Below are 19760 nucleotides of genomic sequence, written 5' to 3'. Positions count from 1 at the left end.
AGTCATTCAACAACATTCACTCAACTGTAGATCTCTTGACCTATCCCCATTGAAGTCTCGTTTCCCATTCTGGCTCAACACTGCTATCTTGTGGCTAAATATTACATTAACTGGTAAAAAAGTGTATCAAAATGTTTTATTAAAAAAAAAAAAAAAAAGTAGATATAAACAGTTGAAAATAAGATTTAAAAACACATGGCTCATCAGAGTCAAGGTTCCCATCTGATGTCTTCTTCTTTGAGGCTGTTGCGCAACTTCTGTGTCTCCCTGAGAATGCGTAGGCTCTGCTGACCTGCGCTGCTCGGCCTGTCCTGATGACGATTATAATTTTTCGGTGCAGGAAAAGACGACGATGGCTGCAAGGTGTTCGGCTCGGTGGCCTTGTTGGTGGCCCGCGGTTGCTGGCTCAACTTGTGGACCTGAAAGAATGATAATATATGTCAGGCTTGACGCGCAATGGAGATTTTGAAACACATCTGATAGATGAAGTGTTTTTTTTTTGTTTTTTTTACTCCCACGTGGATTTTACCGTTTGCTGGTGTTTTCTCAGTTTAATGATCTGCGCTCCTTTTTTGTCCATCCTGGCCACTATACTTTCCAGTTCTCTCTGCAGTTTATTCCGTTGCTCCATTTGCTGAGTGGCGTCAATCTGACGCATTAGCTCTTGATGTTCACTGAAACGCACAGATAAATGTTACTAAATGCGTGTATTATGATCGTATCGGCTGTACGCACAAGCCCATCTGTCCCAGCTCGTCCTGAAGGGCCAGCAGGAGGTCGGACAGCGAGCCCAGCGACTGGGCGTCAGGTTCGGGCTCCTGGGCCGCCAGCTGGACGTCCATGCGCAGGCTCTTCCTGGCACCGGCGCCGCCCGAGCAGTGCAGGGCGCTCAATCGCTCGCACAGCTGAGGATGGTGGTGCTTGAACATGTGTAGTATGCTCTGCATGTTGGCGTGCACCGAGTGGCTTGGGCTGGTCGACTGAGAGTAGAACCATCCAAATGTTAGATAGGGCAGGTGTGGAGTGCTTTTATTCTGCTAGGACTTACCGTTCCTGCCACAAATGGAATTCTTTTGTGCCTCTGTATCCCATTCAATATGGGGGATTTCTGAATTGGAGCATAGCAGGCATCAGTTGGCGCATAAAGCAGCCCCAGATTTTTAAATAATACCAGAATGGGCTTTTGGGGAGTCTTCTTTGGCTTCGTCTGGTGGACGGCCGGTGGAGAAGATAGTCGGAGGTTGAGGTCCAACTCTCGCTGCAGCTGTGGACGTAAAGTTTTTTTTTTTTTTTTTAAATTGTAACTGGTGAAATGGACTAAAGTAATCTTAACATGGAGGCTGCTGCTGTATATGGAATGGATTTGGACTTACCTGGCCTGCTTTCTCTTGCACAAGTTTACGCTCATGCTCTTCTTTCAGAAGCCTCTGCTCCAGAACAGCAAGCTTCATCTGTCAATAGCAGAGGCAAAACTAAAGAGCTACAAAAAAAAAAAAAAAGACAATTTCAGGTAATGACATAGCAATCTTACCTCGGACAAGTTTTGCGTTCTGCTCAGTTTGAGACACTCCGATTCAAGTTTCTGCAGCTTCTCGCGCTGAATTTGGTTGTTTGCGTTGCTTGGCTCCTTCTCTTGTTGCTTCTATAGGTTTAGTTAGTTCAAACGACAGATAATAAAACTGCTTATAGGTGTGTGGTCGAGTGCATTGTCGTCGTACCTGATTGTCCATCGGAGTGCCCTTGTGCTTCCTTGCGCCGTCCACCATCTTCCTCATGTAGTCGAGCTGCTTCTCAAGCATCTTACAGCGAGACTCGGCAGACTGCAGCTTGGAGTCCAGCTCTGTCACCAAGGCCGCATCTCACTTACGAGCCATCACTTGATATTTTTCTATTTTTGTCTGTGTATGTGGTTACCGCTCCTGTTCTCGCTTTCGGTCACCGGCAGGCTCGTTGACATGGCTGCAGGCTCATGCTTCCTCGCATTCGAGCTCTTTTCCGCTTGCTGCCGCTCCTGCTCCAGTCGTTTAATTTTTTCCTGAAGTGTCTTCAGTGCGTCCGCGACACCTGCAATGGACAAGATGACTTTTTCTGTCATTATATATTTTAGTGACATTGACCAAAAAAAAAAAAACCTAAACTCCTTACATACCCTGGCTGTTCTGTATAGTCGGTTGGAGCTCAGGACTGTCCATACGGGGATCTGCGCTTTTGGGGTTCAGCCCTGCTTCTTTTGGACTTGCCAGTATCTTGTCCGGAGGTTGGTAGTAGCTCCCTATGTAGCTGTTTTTGGAGGGGGAGTCTAAAAGCTACACATAACAATGCAAAAGTTCTTTACAATCTACATTCTAGAAGAAAGAACGTGAATTCAACTTGTCATGCATCATTTGAGGTGGCAGGCAACTTAACTCCATAAACACACTGAGAGGACACGCAACACCATTGCTCAATTACACAGAAATGAAATTGTACTATTACAGAGTAGTGAATCTACAATTCAATACAAATCATGTTTAATTAGCAAATATAACGACCACGGTGTTATTATATATCTATTATCTATTATTATTATTCTGCGTATTTTTTTGCAGCAGCCTAAAAGATTAAATTTAAGATAGGCTAAGAGTTAGCACTACGTGCACGACGATCCACATTCGAAACGTTTACCTTGTCGTGGCTCAACTCCATTCTGTAACATTACCAGAAATCTCGTTCACAACAGAAAGCATGCATCTGTATTTATTACTCTTGATTTACAGCTATTTGTGTTAGCCGTTGCGCGCTAATGCAGCCGTTTTGACAGACGGTTCCGACGGTTTAAATTTCCCTCTTTTTCTCGACCTCTTGATTCTTGTTCCGCCTGCACACAAGTTCCACCCTGTCCACACCATCTCCTTGCACACTTTCTTGAAGATTACGCGATTTAAAGACGTCACTGTCTCGTAAGCGTGTCCTCATAGACACGAGTTGTTGAATTGGAATAATAATTGATGATTTCAATGACAATGAGTCAAAGTCAAAGTTTTGCACGACTAACAAAAGATATTTTCCAACACATTGGCAATTGATTCTAGTTGCACTAATATTATTCGTGCTGCACATTAGGGATTTCTATCACTTGTATTCTTTGTACGGTGTTTAATACGCTGGGTGGCCTTTAGCACATAGGACAAACAACAGTATGCATTCTAAAACGTTGCCAAGTTATTTTTTATAGCATGCAGGGGCCATGGCCATTAAATGTATTAATCTTTTATCGTTTGTTACCTTCATGTTACTTTCTCACTAAGTCTACAAATTTTACTGTGAGATACATTACAACACATTTTCCAAGGAATGGTCATCCAATAACATTCTAACCTTTTTCTCACTCGTTGCACAAATAGGGATGACGTCATTTAAACAAAACAACCCAAGAGTGCAGGGGGGTTGAAGAGTACTCCCCCCTTTTTCTGTTCGGTGTTTTTTTCCGCACTGCACGTAGTCTGTGATAAACAACTTGAGGAGGTGTGTGTGTGTGTGGGGGGGGTGACCGTTATGGCGTATTGCATGCTGGGAGTTGTAGTTTATAGAAAACTACCTTTGGTTAGACAAAATTGTCAGGAAGCTTCGATGAGAACTCAACTCCCGAAAGCCTTCCCTCGCCAACGGATTGATAACCAATCACCTGTCAGATCTGCTTCTGTCCCGCCCCTAAGGGCAGACTACCTCTTGCCATTGGCTTGTTTTGGCTATCAATCAAATATTTACCCCGTCGTTCTGCCTCCTTGTAATATTGCTACAGGGCGAACGAGGCTGGTCACTTCTGTGTAAAGGTGTCCCGTTGCAAGACCCGCACCGAAGAATGTGACTAAAGTAAGTAATTTATTCACGACACCCTTCTGTTTTTGTCACATTTTGACTGCTAACCCTTGTTCGACAAACAACGTCGCCCTTTTACTTGCACTGTATTGGTATAGGAGCAGATTGAATGGAGCTCGGTGACTAACAGGCAGGCTTCGGTATTTGCTCATTTTTAATGACGTTTTGGCGTTCAAGGTTGTCATTTACAGGCGAGTAGGTAAGTAAGCTGCAGGAGATTGTTATTCCTATTTATGAGGCTTCTTTTGTGGTGGAAGATCAAGTATGAGGAACAATGTCTTGGCATGAGGTTGGTTTAAATCCCCTGCTGGATGCCTTTTAGAAGGCAATGCAGATGTTGGTATCTGACGTCAATAAACAGTTATCATATTGTCATTGTATGTGCACATTTGGTAGTATTTTAAATACGCAGCTCTGCAGTCTTATATGCCACAATCTCCACTTTGCTGCATCACTCCGTTTTTGCCAATTATGTGGTTTGTATGCATATTGATATTTGATACATGTGTATCATCCCATATGTGTACATTTTGAGTGATCTCATTTGCTAATATTTACCTTAGCTTTACTGTACTTCAACAACACACATCAAGTCTCCATATCAGAGGATGGACATGCAGGACCAGGAGACTCTGGGCAGGTGGGATGGGCTGGCCAGTCGGGATGCCAGCTCCAGGACGGCCGCCATGGAGCACCTTCGCCAAGAGGTCCTGAGCAAAGTGGAGGCTATCGAGCCTGTGCCTTCGTCCTCGCCCTCACTGGCGTCCGGGTCACCTCCCAACAGCGACCTGAACGACATCTTGGCCCATCTCCTCATGCTCACCAAGCGGTGTCCTTTTGAAGACGTGAGGGAGCGATGCCTCCGGCTTTTACAGGCGGTCCAGGTAGGAAGGCTTTAGTATTCCTCCTGTTGTTTACGAAACCCCTTCATTGATGAGCTGCCATCTGCCACCTACTCAGAAGTACCAACCCTTCTCAAAACCAATTTCTGCTTTGTCAATTGGATTAGCATCAATGACGCCCTTAAACAGCACTCTTCTGTTAAAATATCATATGCACCAATGTTATTGTAGTTAACAAAACAAAACAAAATAGCTGCAATCGTACAAAAATACATTGTCATCAGTGAAACACAATAACAATACAAATTCAACAATACAATACTGTAACTACATCTTATGTTTAAAATAAAATGAAATAAAAGTTATAATAAAAATGCTCTAATACTGAACAAAATCGATGGCTGGTATTAGCAGTAGTGTAGCGCCGTCTACTGTTTTGGAGGAATTACTCCCTCGTTCTTTTTGTTGCTTGTTAGAATGTCTCATCCTGACAACGCAATTTGAGCTGACATGTTTATTGGAAGTATCTCATAACAATCTCTGTCATCCAACACTTACAACGTGATCTAGTGTATGTTTAACTCGCTTTTGTCATCTGGTCTTAACTGCATCAACTGAAATCAATTTCCCTACCGTACACAGTGGGATAGTGAGATGGATATTTTTAGGATTAGCGTGTCAGAGCCGAGCTCTCTATTACCAGTCGCTAGAAACAATTTGAGGGGCTTGGCATCCTTTGCTGTTCTCGCTGGAGTGTTTTTGGATGGTGGAGGATAGAGGCCGAGGGATGAAAGAGGGAGAAAGCTGCTTTGGAGGTTTTAGCCTTGCACTGTAGTACACGCCGTCTGGTATTTTTGAATTATGCTAAGCTGCATTTGCCCCACGGCTTGCCAAAGGCTGCTTTTTATGAGACCACCGTTGTGTCTCATGAGGATGAGCTCTTACATTTGAAGACCCCGAATCCTTGACCTGCCCCTCCTCTCATCCGCACCACACCTTTTTTTGCTCTTGTTAGACATGGAAAGGGGGGGTGGGCGACTTTAACGAGGGTCCTTTTTTAATTTTTTTTAAATTTAACCTTTATTTACCCAGGCAAACAATTAAGAACAAGTTATTATTTACAACTGCGGCCTGACCAAAATAACAATGGCTCTTTGAGGGGGGGTGGGGGATGGAGTGCTAAAAAATAAATAAATGCATAAAACAAGGTTATCTAAATACACAATCAAAAATAAAGAACAACAACCAAGAACAATAAAACTATACAATATAACAATGTATTTAAACTAACAGCTGCAAGATTCGGTTAAAACCTGTTGCAATTTTTGTTTGAAAACTGTAAATGATGTGATGACAGTGAATTTAAGCGTATTTTGCATAGTATTCCAATCATAATCAATCTGCAGCTCAGACGGATCTTTAATGCTGTCAGATCCTCCGAAGGAAATTTCTGGAAATGTCCTCACAAGCTGTGAATCAGATTCCGTTTTAGAAAACTTTATTTATCCCCCTAGCATTGATGCCTTTGCGGTGTTATGTTGCCCCACGTATTAAGAGTGAGCCCCACGGGTGAAGGGTTATCGGGTCAAGGCTGAAAATAGGGATCTGTGTGTGAGAGTGTGTGTGTGTGTGTGTGCACCCGTTCCCATGAGCTATCCTCGTGAATGTGTACATGCGTTTCTGTTCAGTTTGTCAACAAAAAAACAGAAGGTCATCCAAGAGGTCATTAATTGGATGCAAATAGGTCAAAGGTCAAACTATTTTATTGTATCAGTCTTTCCCAGAATAGTATTCCAATCACTTGCAATATAAACTAAATTTCTACACCCATAGATGGATTGACATGCTGTACACAAACACGCACACACACACCTACACACGCAAAATCAACAGAGACAATTGTTAGGATTGACGAGGTGGGCAGACTCCATCACCCGGTCACCATATTCCCTCGGTCGCATGAAAGGAGTCCAGTCCAGTCCAGTCGTTTGAAAGGCTCACAGAGTGGCCTCATTGTATGATGTAATTGCACCATTGTGTTCTGCCTCTCAAATGGTTTCATTCACTTTACATCAAGCATGCGGGAGGGTTGCAAATGGATAGATCATAGCAAGTCGACATTGACACTTGATTACATTACCTCGAACGCTTAATGGTTTCTTTCATGCATTATTCAAATCCAAATCTCAATTTGTGCCTCACACGTATACAAACGATTGTATGGTCACGTCTATTAAATGGAGCGGTAACTGGTCTGTCAGAATCATACCATGTGCTTTATTTATTCTCGTGATTAGTTTTTTAACGCTCCACTTAGTTAATCACGGCCGTTTAGCACAACCTGGCAACTGCCGCAATAAACACTCGTGCCGATTTTTTTTTTTTTCTCTCTCCAAAGTGACTCCCACCTCTACCAGAAAACGTAGACCACCTGAGTTTTTGCATGAATTCTTGGTAAATAGTGGTGAGAACGGGATGTGTGACGACATGTTCTCACTATCGCATCGCTCGAGTCAAGGCTGAATAAACATCATGTGCAGATTTTTAGACAGATGCGGCATGACGTCGTCGTGTCCGTTCGGACTGTCGCGGCAGGCACTCTGTGATCATTTCCGGAATGTTCCATTTTGCTCCCTTTCTATATGCTTGAATGTGTTGCGTCAGTGTGCTTTTATGTGCATGGGCATGCTGTCCATCCTCTTTAGAGCCTTGCTGATTTACTGAGTGAATCGAGGGAGGGGGGGGTTGCATAGCCCTGTGGTCTGCGCAGATCTGCTTGGATTAGAAGAACTCTCTGTAGAGCAGGTCATACAAATTGTACGAAGAGGGGGAGAGTAAGCTCAGCGAGCAGCAGGCGCTGACCTTTGGCACAGTGACTACACAGGCAAATTCTGTGTTGGTATGGAAGATGGGAACGAGACTTGACGCTGCGTATATTGCCAGCTGTGCTTTCCATGGGATGTCTGGCGGGTTACGTGAATCAATTGAACTGATGGCGCGTATTTTATTTTATTTTTTATTTTTTTAGGGGGATCCACAGACAGACCCCCCACTTTCAAAACCAGTGCAGGATGCTTTGGCCTACAGTGAAAGACTGGATTCAAAGAAGTGGGGGGGCATGTTGGTGTTGTGCAAGTAGGTCATCGGCAATCCGGTAAGCCTGAATAAATGATATAAAAAACGAACAGGCTTTTATAGTGGTTACCATACCAAACCACGGGTCCCCAAACCACCAAAACTTGCATGGTGGGAGGGATGGGTTCATGTCGGGTTTGGGATTTTGCAGAGTGTTAGCAGTCGTCATGGTGCTGGTGACATGAAGTGCAATGGCGAGGGGGTTGGTTGTTTGGTTGGTTGGTTGGCACTGTGTTACTCGAGGACTGAGTATTTCAGGCCGTGCTATTCAGTTGATAGAGAGCCAGAGGAGTGGAATTGGAAGGCTTAGGTTCACTTGGAAGTGGAGAATGGAATTGGAGGCAAAGTGAGGTAGCAGGTGCAAGAAAAATTTGATGGATCTTTCAAGACACACAAAAAATGCTCAAGTGTGAGGTCTGACTGCTAGCGTGTTTGAATTTCTATCCCGTCTAATGCTAATGTTTCTCGACTTCATACAAACGTATTTTGAAAAAAAAAAATAGCGGGTGCAGCGTGCCGTCAAGCCGTTCCGCTGAATAAACAAGACTCACAAGCCTCGCCGATATTTATACAGCAATCCCAGATGAAATTACATTCCTCGAAAATGATTTATTACGGCCCTCTAATGCTTCTTTGGTGAAGGCGTCCCCCCCAAGAATGTGTTAAATCCTCTTTTCTGTTGGTTTTAACGCTGCCAGTGAAAACCCAAGCTGGCACAATCATGAATGAGATCTGCCCGCTTATTTGCAGCACAACGTGTTTAATGCGACAAATTATTCCAACTGAATCTTTAGAATCAGTTCACTTAACTTGTACTACATACACACAACAACATACACACGTCATATCTCGAGCTGGCGTCTTTTGACACGCATCCACTAAAATGGCCAATTGGTCAGAATTAATTTGAGTGAAGTCACGTATAAAGACAATGAAATCAGTACACCTTTTTACCTTCTTCACCCTCTTTCGCTCTGCCTTTTCTTTGATGGTTCACGACGGACCTTTTACTGCCTGCTGCAATTTTTATTACGGCCACATGAGAGCACTGTGAATCCACGCGCTGCCTTTGCGGTCTTGCCGGGGGTGGGAATTTTCCATGCACTGGGCATGAATGTTTGCAATGCTCCGCATGATTTTGATATTTTCCTTTTGCCCTGGTCACCGGGCTGTCATCCAACTGGTGTGTATTTGTTTGCGTGCATGTCAATGTGGTCAGGCCTGTGTGTGTGTGTGCGCGCGCGCGTGCGCTGAATATCTGCTGATCCGTCTGCCTTGCCGTGTGTGCGTGTGTGTGTGTGTGTGTGTGTGTGTGTGTGTTTACATGTCTCGGGAGATTTATAGCAGGGAGCGTGAAGGATTTCAATTCATCTGGTAACCAAAGCTAGTCAGCTGGCTGCGGGCCTGACTTAAGTCTGAGGTAGACCCCTATTAGGATACAAACCGCACTCTGCTCAACACTTTGGTCAACCTGCCAAAAATACACAAACAAAATTACATGAACCCCCAATGTATGTTTTTCTTAGCAATGTTTACAGTGCTGTTTTAGGGGATTTTTTTTTTTTTTTTTTTTTTTTTTTTTTTTTTTTTTGCACAAGCTCAGTCCCGAGCTGCCGTGTTGTTTTAGCACGTGCTGTATTGTTCCAATCCCCGCGCCGTTGCGTCCGAATAGCTATTGTGAGCTTTTCACGGGCTGCGTTGTTGCCGTGTATATGAGCGCTTTTTTATGTTGCAAGCCCTTCGTCAGAAGCCGCGCTACGGGGACAACCCCGTTCTAACAGTCGTTCACCTCTGACCTTGACTCTCGTGCTGCCAAGGCCAACGTGTGTGTGTTGACCACAATTCCTGTTAAATATAATCACCTCCGCCTTACCAATATTATGCGATAAATCATAAATATGAATCGACAACTAACTCAAAATCCAATCGCAAATAAAACCTGATATCAATGTACGATCATCTCACTCGATAAGCTTCTGTTGTCACTTTTTGTGTTGTTCTCTGCGACCGCATGTGTGTAACGTGCCAGAGGACGTGTGCGTGAAAGGGGAAACGCTGGCTCGCTTCCTTTTTTTTTTTTTCCCTCACTTGACAGTTCAACGTATTCAAACCTCCCGAGTACACCTAACCTTTGACTTCATCTCTCAGCAGCTTTTAATTGTACGAGCCACACCGTTAATTTTTTCCGTCACACTTTTCGGGTATCTTTTATTGACTTGACATATAGGCTTGTCTAAAATAATCTCATGGATTGTTGCCAATTATTTTGGTATGGAATTTGAAAGAAAAAAAAAAGTTTTGTTATTCCACATATTTGGCAGCTCTTAAAGTTCTTTATGAGATAAAAACAAGCTCACGGGCGGACCAATTAGTTCCTTATTTGGAGTACTGAGCTAAGCTGTAATGACCATTTTAACTAGAATGGCCGTCATTGTGTTTGTTTGGCCTACTTTTTCATTTTGTTTGTTTTATGAGTTAGTTGGCGGACTTCTTCTTGGTTCATAGATGATAACAATGTCACTATGATTCCGTTTTGTTAATATCCAAATTCTCTTGAAATATTGTGCTTTGGTATTTTCTTGTCATTCCGTTCTCACTGGTAACAAGGAAGCTTAATCCATATCCCAGACCTGCTGGCTTCAGAATGCAAAAAATGTTTCAAGCAGTTGGAATTTGCAGAGACAAAAGCTTTATCTTTCATCACAATGCAGCTCACATTCTCAACTTTCAACTTTTTTTTTTTTCTACAAAATGGTCACGACTATGCCAATTTAGCTAGCTAGCTTAGTGTAAACTTCCAGCAAAAGCGATTAACCACTATGAGCGTCACGTTTCAAATCCCGTTTGTAATCTCATGGCACCAAATAGCTTAGACAGAGATCTGAGCAAAAGTTTAGAAACAGCGCAAAGTGTGTTTTTTCGGAATTGTCGTCCGTGCCTCGCTCTGCCGTGTTCATTGGACCCGATTCAGGCAAGCGTCAAAGGCTCCACTGATTCGCTTCTCATCACTTGACGTCAAACTAGAAGGAAGGAAGGAAGGAAGGAAGGAACTCCATATGGACCTCTTGTCATATACTTGACGCCGCGCCGAGGGAAAGCAAACATAGTGGATAACTTATGTAACATCTCCTCCGCGTCCGGGGAACAAGTGGAGGTTTTGTAACCTGTCGTGAAAGAAGCCCCTATGATTTATCATCCTTGCCCGTTAAGCAGAAGAAATAGGTCAATTTCTTGCAAATCATCATGTGTGTGTGTTGAAACACTCCAACTGTTCTCTTTCTGTCTCCGAGTTCTTACTGGCCATCTGGTGTTTGCTTATCTTTACGGAGGCTTTGTTTATGTTCCCGTTGCAGACTTTCAAGCCGCCTTTGTTTTGTTTGCCTTTTTTTTTTTTTAATATCGTGAGCTATACAGGGACTCGCGCTCTATATGCACCAAGAGACATTGTATTTATAGCCCAAAGTCAATATTTGTTATCAAATAAGCAGTGAGGAATCTGGACACTGAAATAAATGCGGCTCTGACTAGCTCCAGATGAAAATGAGTTGATTGGCATAAATTGGATGTTGAAACCATTTGTTGCTGATTCAGCGGTTGCAAAGCACATCCAGATCTTTTATGGTAACTGTTACTTTTTGTGTCTTCTTTGGAAATCTGGGTCAGCAAAGTAGGTTTTGTTGAATCAAGGGAACCGCTGCGAAATACCGCACCTAACCGTGCGTTTCGGAACACAGGTGTGCAAAGGTGAACATCTCGCCGAGACGTTGTGTGCAAACATTCAGTCATCGCTCTCCATCTTGGCTGTTTTCACTCCCCCCGCAAGGAACCAATAGATGGCCGAAAATTAATATTTGATTTTGCTATAGCACGCGCTTCTGTTTTTATCCTAAAGTTCAATTTGTTTCTTCAGGAGAGTTTTACAAGTCGTCTTGAGCAAAGTCGGTGCAAAGTACTGGCCAGTAAAAAGTAATCAAAAACACTCTCAGCTAATCCAGTGAAATTGGCCGTATCATCTTTGTGGAGTTTGACAGATTTCAGACTTCTGTTGCAAAAAAAAACCCCAAAAACAAACACATTTGTCATTGTGAAACTCGATCTGGCAACCAATGAGGAAAAATAAGCCATGGATGTTTTCTTTGCTCAGACTGTTGCGGCAGAACCAGATAGTGGTTTTTTTTTGTTTTTTTTAACTTTTTTTTCCCCCGGGACGCTTCGAAACTTCACAGAACCGAACAAAGAACGGGGTTGAGAAAGTCATCCTCGTGGCGGGAATGGGCAGGATTCTGCGTGCTGCAGCCCTCGTGTTGTTTACTGCTAGGTGTCCTGTTTGCACTGGGACACAGTTGTTACCACACTTGCCAAGCTTCCACACCCTGTGACCAGCATTAATCAGCGTGCACGCGTCTTTGTATGTGTGTGCGTGCGTGTGTCTGTGTCTGTGCGAGGGAGGATGTGAATGATGTTTATGTGCAAGAAACAAAGTGTGCTCTGTTTTTTTTGGGGGGGGGGGGGCAGGAGTGAAGGGGTAGAAAGCGAAGTAGATAGAGATAAAAAGCATGTGAATATTTTGTGTATTGTAGAATTGTGCGCGCGCAGTGGAAACACGCACACACACTCCTGAAATTGAGATTAGCCCCCACCTAATTGTGGGCAAGCACTTAGAGCTTATTAATGCCCTCCCCCCCGCTCCTCCTTCCATGCATCACTGTGAAGACTCAGAAAACAGGAGACAGCAAAACAACAACTGCCGTTAACTGAGGGCGCGTCGGCTGCTCTGATTGGTTGTCGCCTACAGCTGGGCCGAGCCGCCATTGGCGGAGAGCGACACACCTCTCGATCTGTTTACGCGTGGCCTAAAAAACAAAGGTGGGGCCATTTAAGGAAGTGGGGAGAAGAGGCGGGGCAAAAAAATCTCTGGAAAACATTCATTGGAGCCTGTCCATAAACTTCTAGGAAATCGAAGTTGTTTATTTGCTGTGTATGTGTGTGTGTGTGTGTGTGTGTGTGTGTGTGTGTCTGCGCGTGTGTGTGTGCGCGCGCGTGTGAGTGTGTGAGCGATGCTAATTTAGTCAACAGCAAGGATAAATTGCATTGGGAAAGGAAAAAAACCAACACGGGTTTATCATGTTTCTGCAGCCAAGGCCTGTCTTCGCTTGCGTTGCTTCATCATCAACAACATGCTTCTCATAGTTGACACACACACACACGCACACGCACACGCACACACACACGCTCACAAACGAAGTACCACAAACAAAGTACCCAGGAGTCATTTGTCTCATGTGACCCGTACCGCATGGCGTGCCTCCGCTATCAGATGCGTACAGTAGGCAGAGTGCCTCATTGCAGACACCTTGGAGGAAGCGGCAGTATTTTTTTTTGTCTGCAAACAGAAAACATTGTCAAGGCAGGAAGCCAAAGGTGAAGCCCCATCGTTTGAGAGATGCAGAAAGCCTTTACAGTTGTTGACATCAAAAATCTACAAAGATAGCGTATGCATCGTAAGACGGGTTAAATAGCTAGCTTGATAAATACTTTTTTGCTTCCTTATGTCACGTGTTTGCCCTCTATTAATGGATACGTGCTGTATAAGTCGCAGGTGCATGAGAATATACACTAACAAGAGTCGTACAATTGTGGAAGATTAACTGCACGACGTCAACTGGTGCAAAATGATCCGTTTCTTTTCCTAATGGCTCCCATATGTGTGTGTGAGAATGCACAACAAACTGCAATGGGGCCCAAAAAAAAGCCTGTTGAAATCATAGCGCCATGTGTGAGGAGTCACTTGAATGTATGCGTGTGTGTGTGTGTGTGTGTGTGGGGGGGGGGGGGGGCGTTGAGCTGCAGCCCACTGGTTCTAACTAGTTTGTCTGTTTTTGTGGGCTATGTGGCTGCGGGCGGGCTTGTCTCACAAAGACGACATAATCACAAAGGACAAATAGGGAAGACGTACTCCCAGGTGATGTGGGAGATATCAATAAAAGAAACGATCGATGCGGAGAAAATTATGAGGGGAAAGTCCTAAGTGGCTTTGACAGGAAACTCAACGTGCACAAACGGCGGTACGAAAGCAACACCCCCCGCCCCGCTCGTCAGGTAGTTGTTATTGCCGGCCGGCAGCTGGCTTTCCTGTCCGATCGGCCCAAATGCTGAGGCGGCAGAGTGAAATAAACAGAAGAGAGGCTGCCGATACCAGCCTGATACTGAAAAAAAACCTAAATCTGATATACAGCATTGAGGATCTCATTGTTATGCAACCCTCTGGGTTTATTTCTGTTCTCTTGACACCCGTGTGAGACATTTCGCACGGACGAACTCCTCGTCCTTTTTGGTCCATCGCAATGCACAAAGCTTGAGTACATCTCAAACAATGACAAGGAAAACACACGGCAGTGGGAACAGCTGACTGGCTTGGAAAAAAAGGAAAAGCAGACTGATAAGGAAGTCTTCATAGGGTGGGTCCACACACATTGGAAAAACAATCATCCCGTTTTGTTATATTTCTGTCCTTGAAAGCAAAAAGCAGAAAAAGTCCGTCTGCCTCACATGCTTAGCAATCCTCAGGCACGAGGCAAGTTGAAATACGATACAAGTTTTATGGGGTGTCGCTGACATGACAGATTCAAGGTAACGCTCGGAATGAAGAAGAAAAAAAATCGGCCCGATAGGACGCGATGAAACACCGGGCGATAGCCGTTTGCGCGGAGTGCTTGTTTTTTTTGGCACATGGCCCTTGCAGCTGCTTGTAGACAAGGTCCTCGGCGCAACTCTTTCAAGCGCCGTGATGAATACAAATCTCAGCGTCTCATTTTGGAATGTAAGCAATAATTTCCCTCGGGATGAATAAAGTATGTATCAGTAAGTGAGCATATCGCATCCTGATTATTATATGCGTACGTAACCAGGCGATGGCGAGGTAGAACACACAAAGCAAACTGTCCTGTAAGTAGTTATGGCAACATGCTTATTGCCTCAGTCCCAAGACAAGTTTGACGTGCAGCATCTATACGTTGTCGTCCTCAACTATATAAATCTGTCAATCATATCATTCTCTCGCTCGTCTCGCAGATGTACGGCGCTAGCTTTTACGTAATGTTGACTCAAAGTTAAATTTGGCCTCTGTCAACACGTTGTCGCGACTGTTTACAGAAAACGTGTCAGGCATGCACACAAACGTACAAGCCTTGGCTCAGTTACCACTAAGGTTTCTTTTCAAAATAATATTTATATAATATAATTATATAATATATATAATAATTATGGCGGCTCGGTGGCGCACTGGGTAGCACGTCCGCCTCACAGTTAGGAGGGTGCGGGTTCGATTCCACCTCCGGCCCTCCCTGTGTGGAGTTTGCATGTTCTCCCCGGGCCCGCGTGGGTTTTCTCCGGGCACTCCGGTTTCCTCCCACATTCCAAAAACATGCTTGGTAGGCCGATTGATCACTCCAAATTGTCCCTAGGTGTGAGTGTGAGTGCGATTGGTTGTCTGTCTCTGTGTGCCCTGCGATTGGCTGGCAACCAGTTCAGGGTGTCCCCCGCCTACTGCCCGATGACGGCTGGGATAGGCTCCAGCACGCCCGCGACCCCCGTGGGGACTAAGCGGTTCAGAAAATGGATGGATGGATATAATAATTATATAATATGATATCTTAATATAATCTGGTGCGAGAAAAAAATGATAAATAAATAGCGACTCACATTTGTATCCTCTGCAAAGAACCAGCATTATTTTGTAAGATATAGTTTTGCAATTTCGACACAATCAAATTATCACATTTGCAAAATGAAGTGTAATGGATTTGATTGCATCGTTCGTATGCCGAATGTCACAGGCATCCAAGACCCACAAAGTTGCGATTGTGTGTGTGTGTATGTGTGTGTGTGTGTGTATGTGTGTGTGCGTCCACTTTTCCTGTCTGCTCCCTGTTCACATCCAGGGGTGTGTTCCGTTTACTTCCTGACCACGCTCAGGCTTCCTTCGCTTCTTCCAGCTCGGTGAAATCTTTTCTTTGTCCATTTGTAAGCGCTGGTGACGAACGCCTCCGGCCAAAGTGCAGCGGACGAATTTGATGCGATGTTCCGAAGATGCCAGGCGATAACGAAAGACGCTGTTATTTTCCCCAGACGGCGAGGTCAGCGCTTGAGGAAAAAGTGCACTTTGGTTTTTCGCTATCTCAGCTCCTTTCCTGCAGCTCACTTTGTCAGCGCTACCTGCCAAGAGGTCACCGGACCGTCAGCGCTTAATAGCAACACTTCTCAAACCTTGATGAGATATCAATAATGTCTTAGGGTGAGAGAAAAGTCCAACATGCTGTTTTTGAATGTGTTTACATCATTTCCGTAGCAAGCACTGGAAGGGGCGAGTGACCACAATCAGGGTTCATATCTCAAACCTCAAACTGTGAGGCAGACATGCTAACCACAAGGGCACCTGGTTTATATTACATCTAAAGCACAGGTGTCAAACTCGAGCCTCGGGGGCCAGATACGGTCCGCCACATCATTTTATGTGGCCCGTGAGGACAAATGTGTCAATACTAAAATTGCAAATTGGATTGAAAACTAGTTATGCATCAGTTTGTCTTCTAGCTTATACTGTTATCTTATATTAGGTGTTCATACATTCATTTGGGTTGGGTCATAACGGCCTACGATGCGGCCCGCGACCAAAATGACTAAAGACTGTAAAATAGCATGAAACTTACATGTAAACATACATAACATGTCAACACTTCTCCATTGGGCTTCATAAACAAGAGCTAGTAGCTGTGGAGGGGGCCATATAGAATAAGGCATGCGCGCGGGGGGCTTTTTCTACACTGTCAGTATGGAAATTGTTTTGCCCCCCCCACCCAGCTGACTGCAGTTTGAGTTGTAGCATCTGTTGCTTTGAGGGGGCCTGTTATTTATCAAGCTGCTGGGAGCTCATAGGGAGAAAAACATGGCCAACTATATAGGTTACCCCCTCTTCCCTGCACCCTCCCTCCATCTTAAGACATGTTGTTCAGAGCCATGTTTGTGCTTGGGGGGGGCGAAAGTGGGAAGGGAGACTAAAGATGGGATGTGGCCTGAAGACTTTCTATAGACTACAGCAAGTTTGTGTGTGTGTGTTGTAAGATTTTGGCACTCGATACTGTTTTTCATGTCTGCTGAAATAGTTGAGCGCAGAGAGGCGGGCGCAGCCTCTAACTTTTTAGGAATCCAGCCGCACGTTCTTAGAAATTCTGCCGGAAAGGAAAATGGGCTTTGTATGTTTACCGTTGGCTTTGTAGTCATATTTGTGCGGCTAATTGTCGTACACCTTATTGTATTGCCGTCAAGCTTACACAACAGCGAGTTAATGCTATTTGTCACCTTTTTAAACATTTTTGCACACGTGTGCAGAATCTGAGCTGCCTCATACGTCAGTTGAGCCCAGCTGTCAAACCTGCTTGCCCATTGACAAAATTAACGATAGCGTCGCTCGGAGGCGGCGACGGAAAGGAAAACAAATCAACGGTGAGCTGAAAGGGTGGAAGTATGGATTTATAGAAAAGCTGTAAACAAATTGATAGAAGAGGCCGCTGGGTGAACATTGACTGGAGAACCAAAATGAGGCTTACATAAAGAACGAATCGATGTGAACGCGGCACACCTCTGCTGATGTAACCCTGGCGCACAGTGGAGCCATTCATGCAAAGTTGTTTTCTGCAGTTTTTTTTCTTCTTTTTGCATAACAGCTCATTTCTTCATCCCCTCTCTCCTGCGGCCAATTGCTTCTGCAATAATGTTTTTTAATCTGATTTAGAATTCTTCACACTATAGGTCCAAGTATCTGCTCTGGCCTGGTAAAGACCACGAGGAGAGCATGCAATTCAACAGAGGAAATCCCGATCTGAGATTTGGACACCGGACAGCAAACTTGCTTTGTGCTCTTATTTAAGATTTATTTAATTTCCTATCAGCAGGCTTCTCCTCTAGCGCCCCCGGTCGCTGTTCAATGTTCTTTCTTCAAAACATTCACACTGAGAGGCATCAGCCGGTCAACAGGATATGAAAGTGACCTTTCCTCCATTTTTTCTTCTTTCCCTTCAACCCGAAAGCTGCCTGCACTGTGTTTACCCGACTCGGCTGCGTTTGGCATGGTGGCCTTTTGGTTTTGGAGCCGCTGCTGGCGTCTCGTCCGCGTTCCATTCGGCCACCGGCTTGCTCGCTCGTTTTATGGGTTATGGCTGAGTCACTTGCACGTGTTTGGAAGAAGGTATCCTCGAAGGAGATGGAGACAACTCCCCTCCCTTCCAGCTGATGTGGAAGGGAAGATGACCATCTGCTGCCCCAGTTGCCCAGTGACTGGACAACAGCCTTCCTTTATGGCACACTTCCACCGCCCATTGTCTGCCCGAGACTGGCTATGTGTGTGTGTGTGTGTGTGTGTGTGTGTGTGTGTGTGCGTGCGCGCGCGCGCGCGTGTGTGTGTGCGTGCGTGCGTGCGCGTGTGTGTGTGTGTGTGTGTGGATGCGTGTGAGTGTGTTTGAGGTCTTCATTGTTCTATTTTTCAAAGTGCATGAGGAATTGTGCACTTGCTTTTCTTCCTGTGCACATTGAAGTAAGCGCTCTCTGTTTATGCGTGTCGGCAAAGTCCAATGTACATCCAGCAGAAGTGAGTATTGTCTGAAGTCTTCCTGTGGGAGTCTCGTAGAGACGGCGCCCCTCGCACGGGATCGGCGTGTTAGTTAAGCTAAAGGCCAAAGACCTGCTTTTGGTGCGAAGACGTGTTTGGTTTTGTTCTCCGGACACTTAAACACACTTTTTAAAGCCGTTGCATAAAATGTATTGATAATACAGGGCTCAACATAAATCTAGTTTTGACCCTTTTGGGCCCCCGTAGTTCTTGTCTGGTTCTCTGCAAGTGAATAACACATCCTACGATTAAATTTTCAATTTCATACCCTTGTTTACCGCTTTTGTGGGAATCTGATTTAGCAAAGCAGCATTATCGCCTTTCCCACTTAAACGAGCGGGCCCCACTAATCCCATAATGAGCTGACGCCACTCCAATACTTCACTGTGGCTTTGTTTCTCTTCACCAAAGTGCTTTGTATTGCTTGTGTGCACTGTGTATATATGTGTGTGTGTGTATCCTCTCAGGTGAGTGTGCCCAAAAAGGTAATCTAGTGTATAGAGTCATTGATTTTTCCCGCTGAGCAGGAAATGGCTGGTTATTGATTCTGTGGGACAATGATGTCACCAGAGGCAGCGCTGGCTGTTTACTTATCCATGATAAGGCGGCAGCCCTCCCTGTGCTCAAATAGTCTTCGCTCGCCGACCTCCCGCCTTTTATCACTCTTCTCTCATTACTCTTTCCACCCGCTTGTCTTTTCATTGGCAAGCCGTGCCCTGCGTAACCCCGGCGCCCGTTCGCTGTGACATAATCAGCGGCCGAGGGGATGCCGCCTTTACATTGGCAGCCATTGTTATTTTTAGCAAAGGTGCAATAAATGTATCCCTTTCACGCTCAAACTGTAAAAACATTATTAAGACTTTAGTAACTGTATCAGAAATATTTGAAGTAATTTTTTTGACTATAATAAAACAAAGTAACTTAATTTTAAACAAGGTCAAAATAGGTGCTATTCTAGTAGCACCAACTCAAAAAATCAAATTAAATAAATCAAATAAAATTACAAATTTGAATATTACAAATTGAAATGACAGTACTTATTTTTTTAACAACCTTAACTCTTCTTCATTTCAAAACAAATATGCACACTTACTTCCGAAGAATACTGACTCAATGGCAATTTTGCTGAGATTACAAAAAATCCTTTATCAAATCCTCTCATCGTCATTTTATCCAGCTATGACAACAAGCGCCAGCGGACTTCCTCATCGTGTCAATACGCATGAGTCACGCGAGATTGTCGTCAACGCCGATTATCTCAA

At 44.4% G+C, this 19760-nt stretch overlaps 2 protein-coding genes and 1 long non-coding RNA gene across 5 annotated transcripts in view; 1 reads left to right on the top strand and 2 right to left on the bottom strand.

Moving 5' to 3' along the window:
* Positions 1-121: 121 nt before the first annotated feature.
* Positions 122-3490, bottom strand: cep57l1 (centrosomal protein 57, like 1). 3 transcript variants are annotated; one of them, XM_049757106.2, is made up of 11 exons: positions 2665-2886; positions 2150-2306; positions 1915-2064; positions 1719-1840; positions 1532-1642; positions 1374-1451; positions 1172-1264; positions 1049-1108; positions 736-980; positions 530-674; positions 122-419 (listed from the first exon to the last, which is right to left on the bottom strand). In XM_049757106.2, exons 1-11 carry the CDS (start codon positions 2683-2685, stop codon positions 210-212), a joined length of 1392 nt encoding a protein of 463 aa, XP_049613063.1. In that variant the 5' UTR covers positions 2686-2886; the 3' UTR covers positions 122-209. The 3 variants fall into 3 exon arrangements, with proteins under 3 accessions (XP_049613063.1, XP_049613064.1, XP_049613062.1); XM_049757107.2 differs by lacking the exon at positions 2665-2886 and adding an exon at positions 3358-3490 and having other exon boundaries at positions 1049-1264; XM_049757105.2 differs by having other exon boundaries at positions 1049-1264; positions 2665-2890.
* Positions 3491-3749: 259 nt separating this feature from the next.
* Positions 3750-19760, top strand: part of sesn1 (sestrin 1) — a 27408-nt gene continuing 11397 nt past the window's right edge. The window contains exons 1-2 of the mRNA XM_049758029.1: positions 3750-3852; positions 4422-4742. Of these exons, the coding sequence (XP_049613986.1) occupies positions 4467-4742 (276 nt within the window). The 5' untranslated portion in view covers positions 3750-3852; positions 4422-4466. The remainder of the gene's footprint in view (positions 3853-4421; positions 4743-19760) is intronic.
* LOC125990637 (uncharacterized) lies at positions 12465-16221 on the bottom strand. The gene is made up of 3 exons (XR_007489028.2): positions 15537-16221; positions 13129-13218; positions 12465-12688 (listed from the first exon to the last, which is right to left on the bottom strand). It is a non-coding gene; the product is annotated as an uncharacterized lncRNA (long non-coding RNA).

This window comes from Syngnathus scovelli, chromosome 20 (genome assembly GCF_024217435.2).
Source record: "Syngnathus scovelli strain Florida chromosome 20, RoL_Ssco_1.2, whole genome shotgun sequence".
NCBI lineage: Eukaryota > Metazoa > Chordata > Actinopteri > Syngnathiformes > Syngnathidae > Syngnathus > Syngnathus scovelli.
Note: the sequence above shows the minus strand (reverse complement) of the source record. Positions and strands in the feature narration are given on the sequence as shown.

What these genes read in the sequence shown, in the direction of transcription:
- cep57l1 (XM_049757105.2), bottom strand. Translation starts at nt 2,685, where the DNA reads ATGGAGTTGAGCCACGACAAG. An exon ending in GACTATACAGAACAGCCAGG is followed by an intron (nt 2,065 to 2,149) that starts GTATGTAAGGAG and finishes TGTCCATTGCAG; the next exon opens with GTGTCGCGGACGCACTGAAG. An exon ending in GAACGCAAAACTTGTCCGAG is followed by an intron (nt 1,452 to 1,531) that starts GTAAGATTGCTA and finishes TGCTATTGACAG; the next exon opens with ATGAAGCTTGCTGTTCTGGA.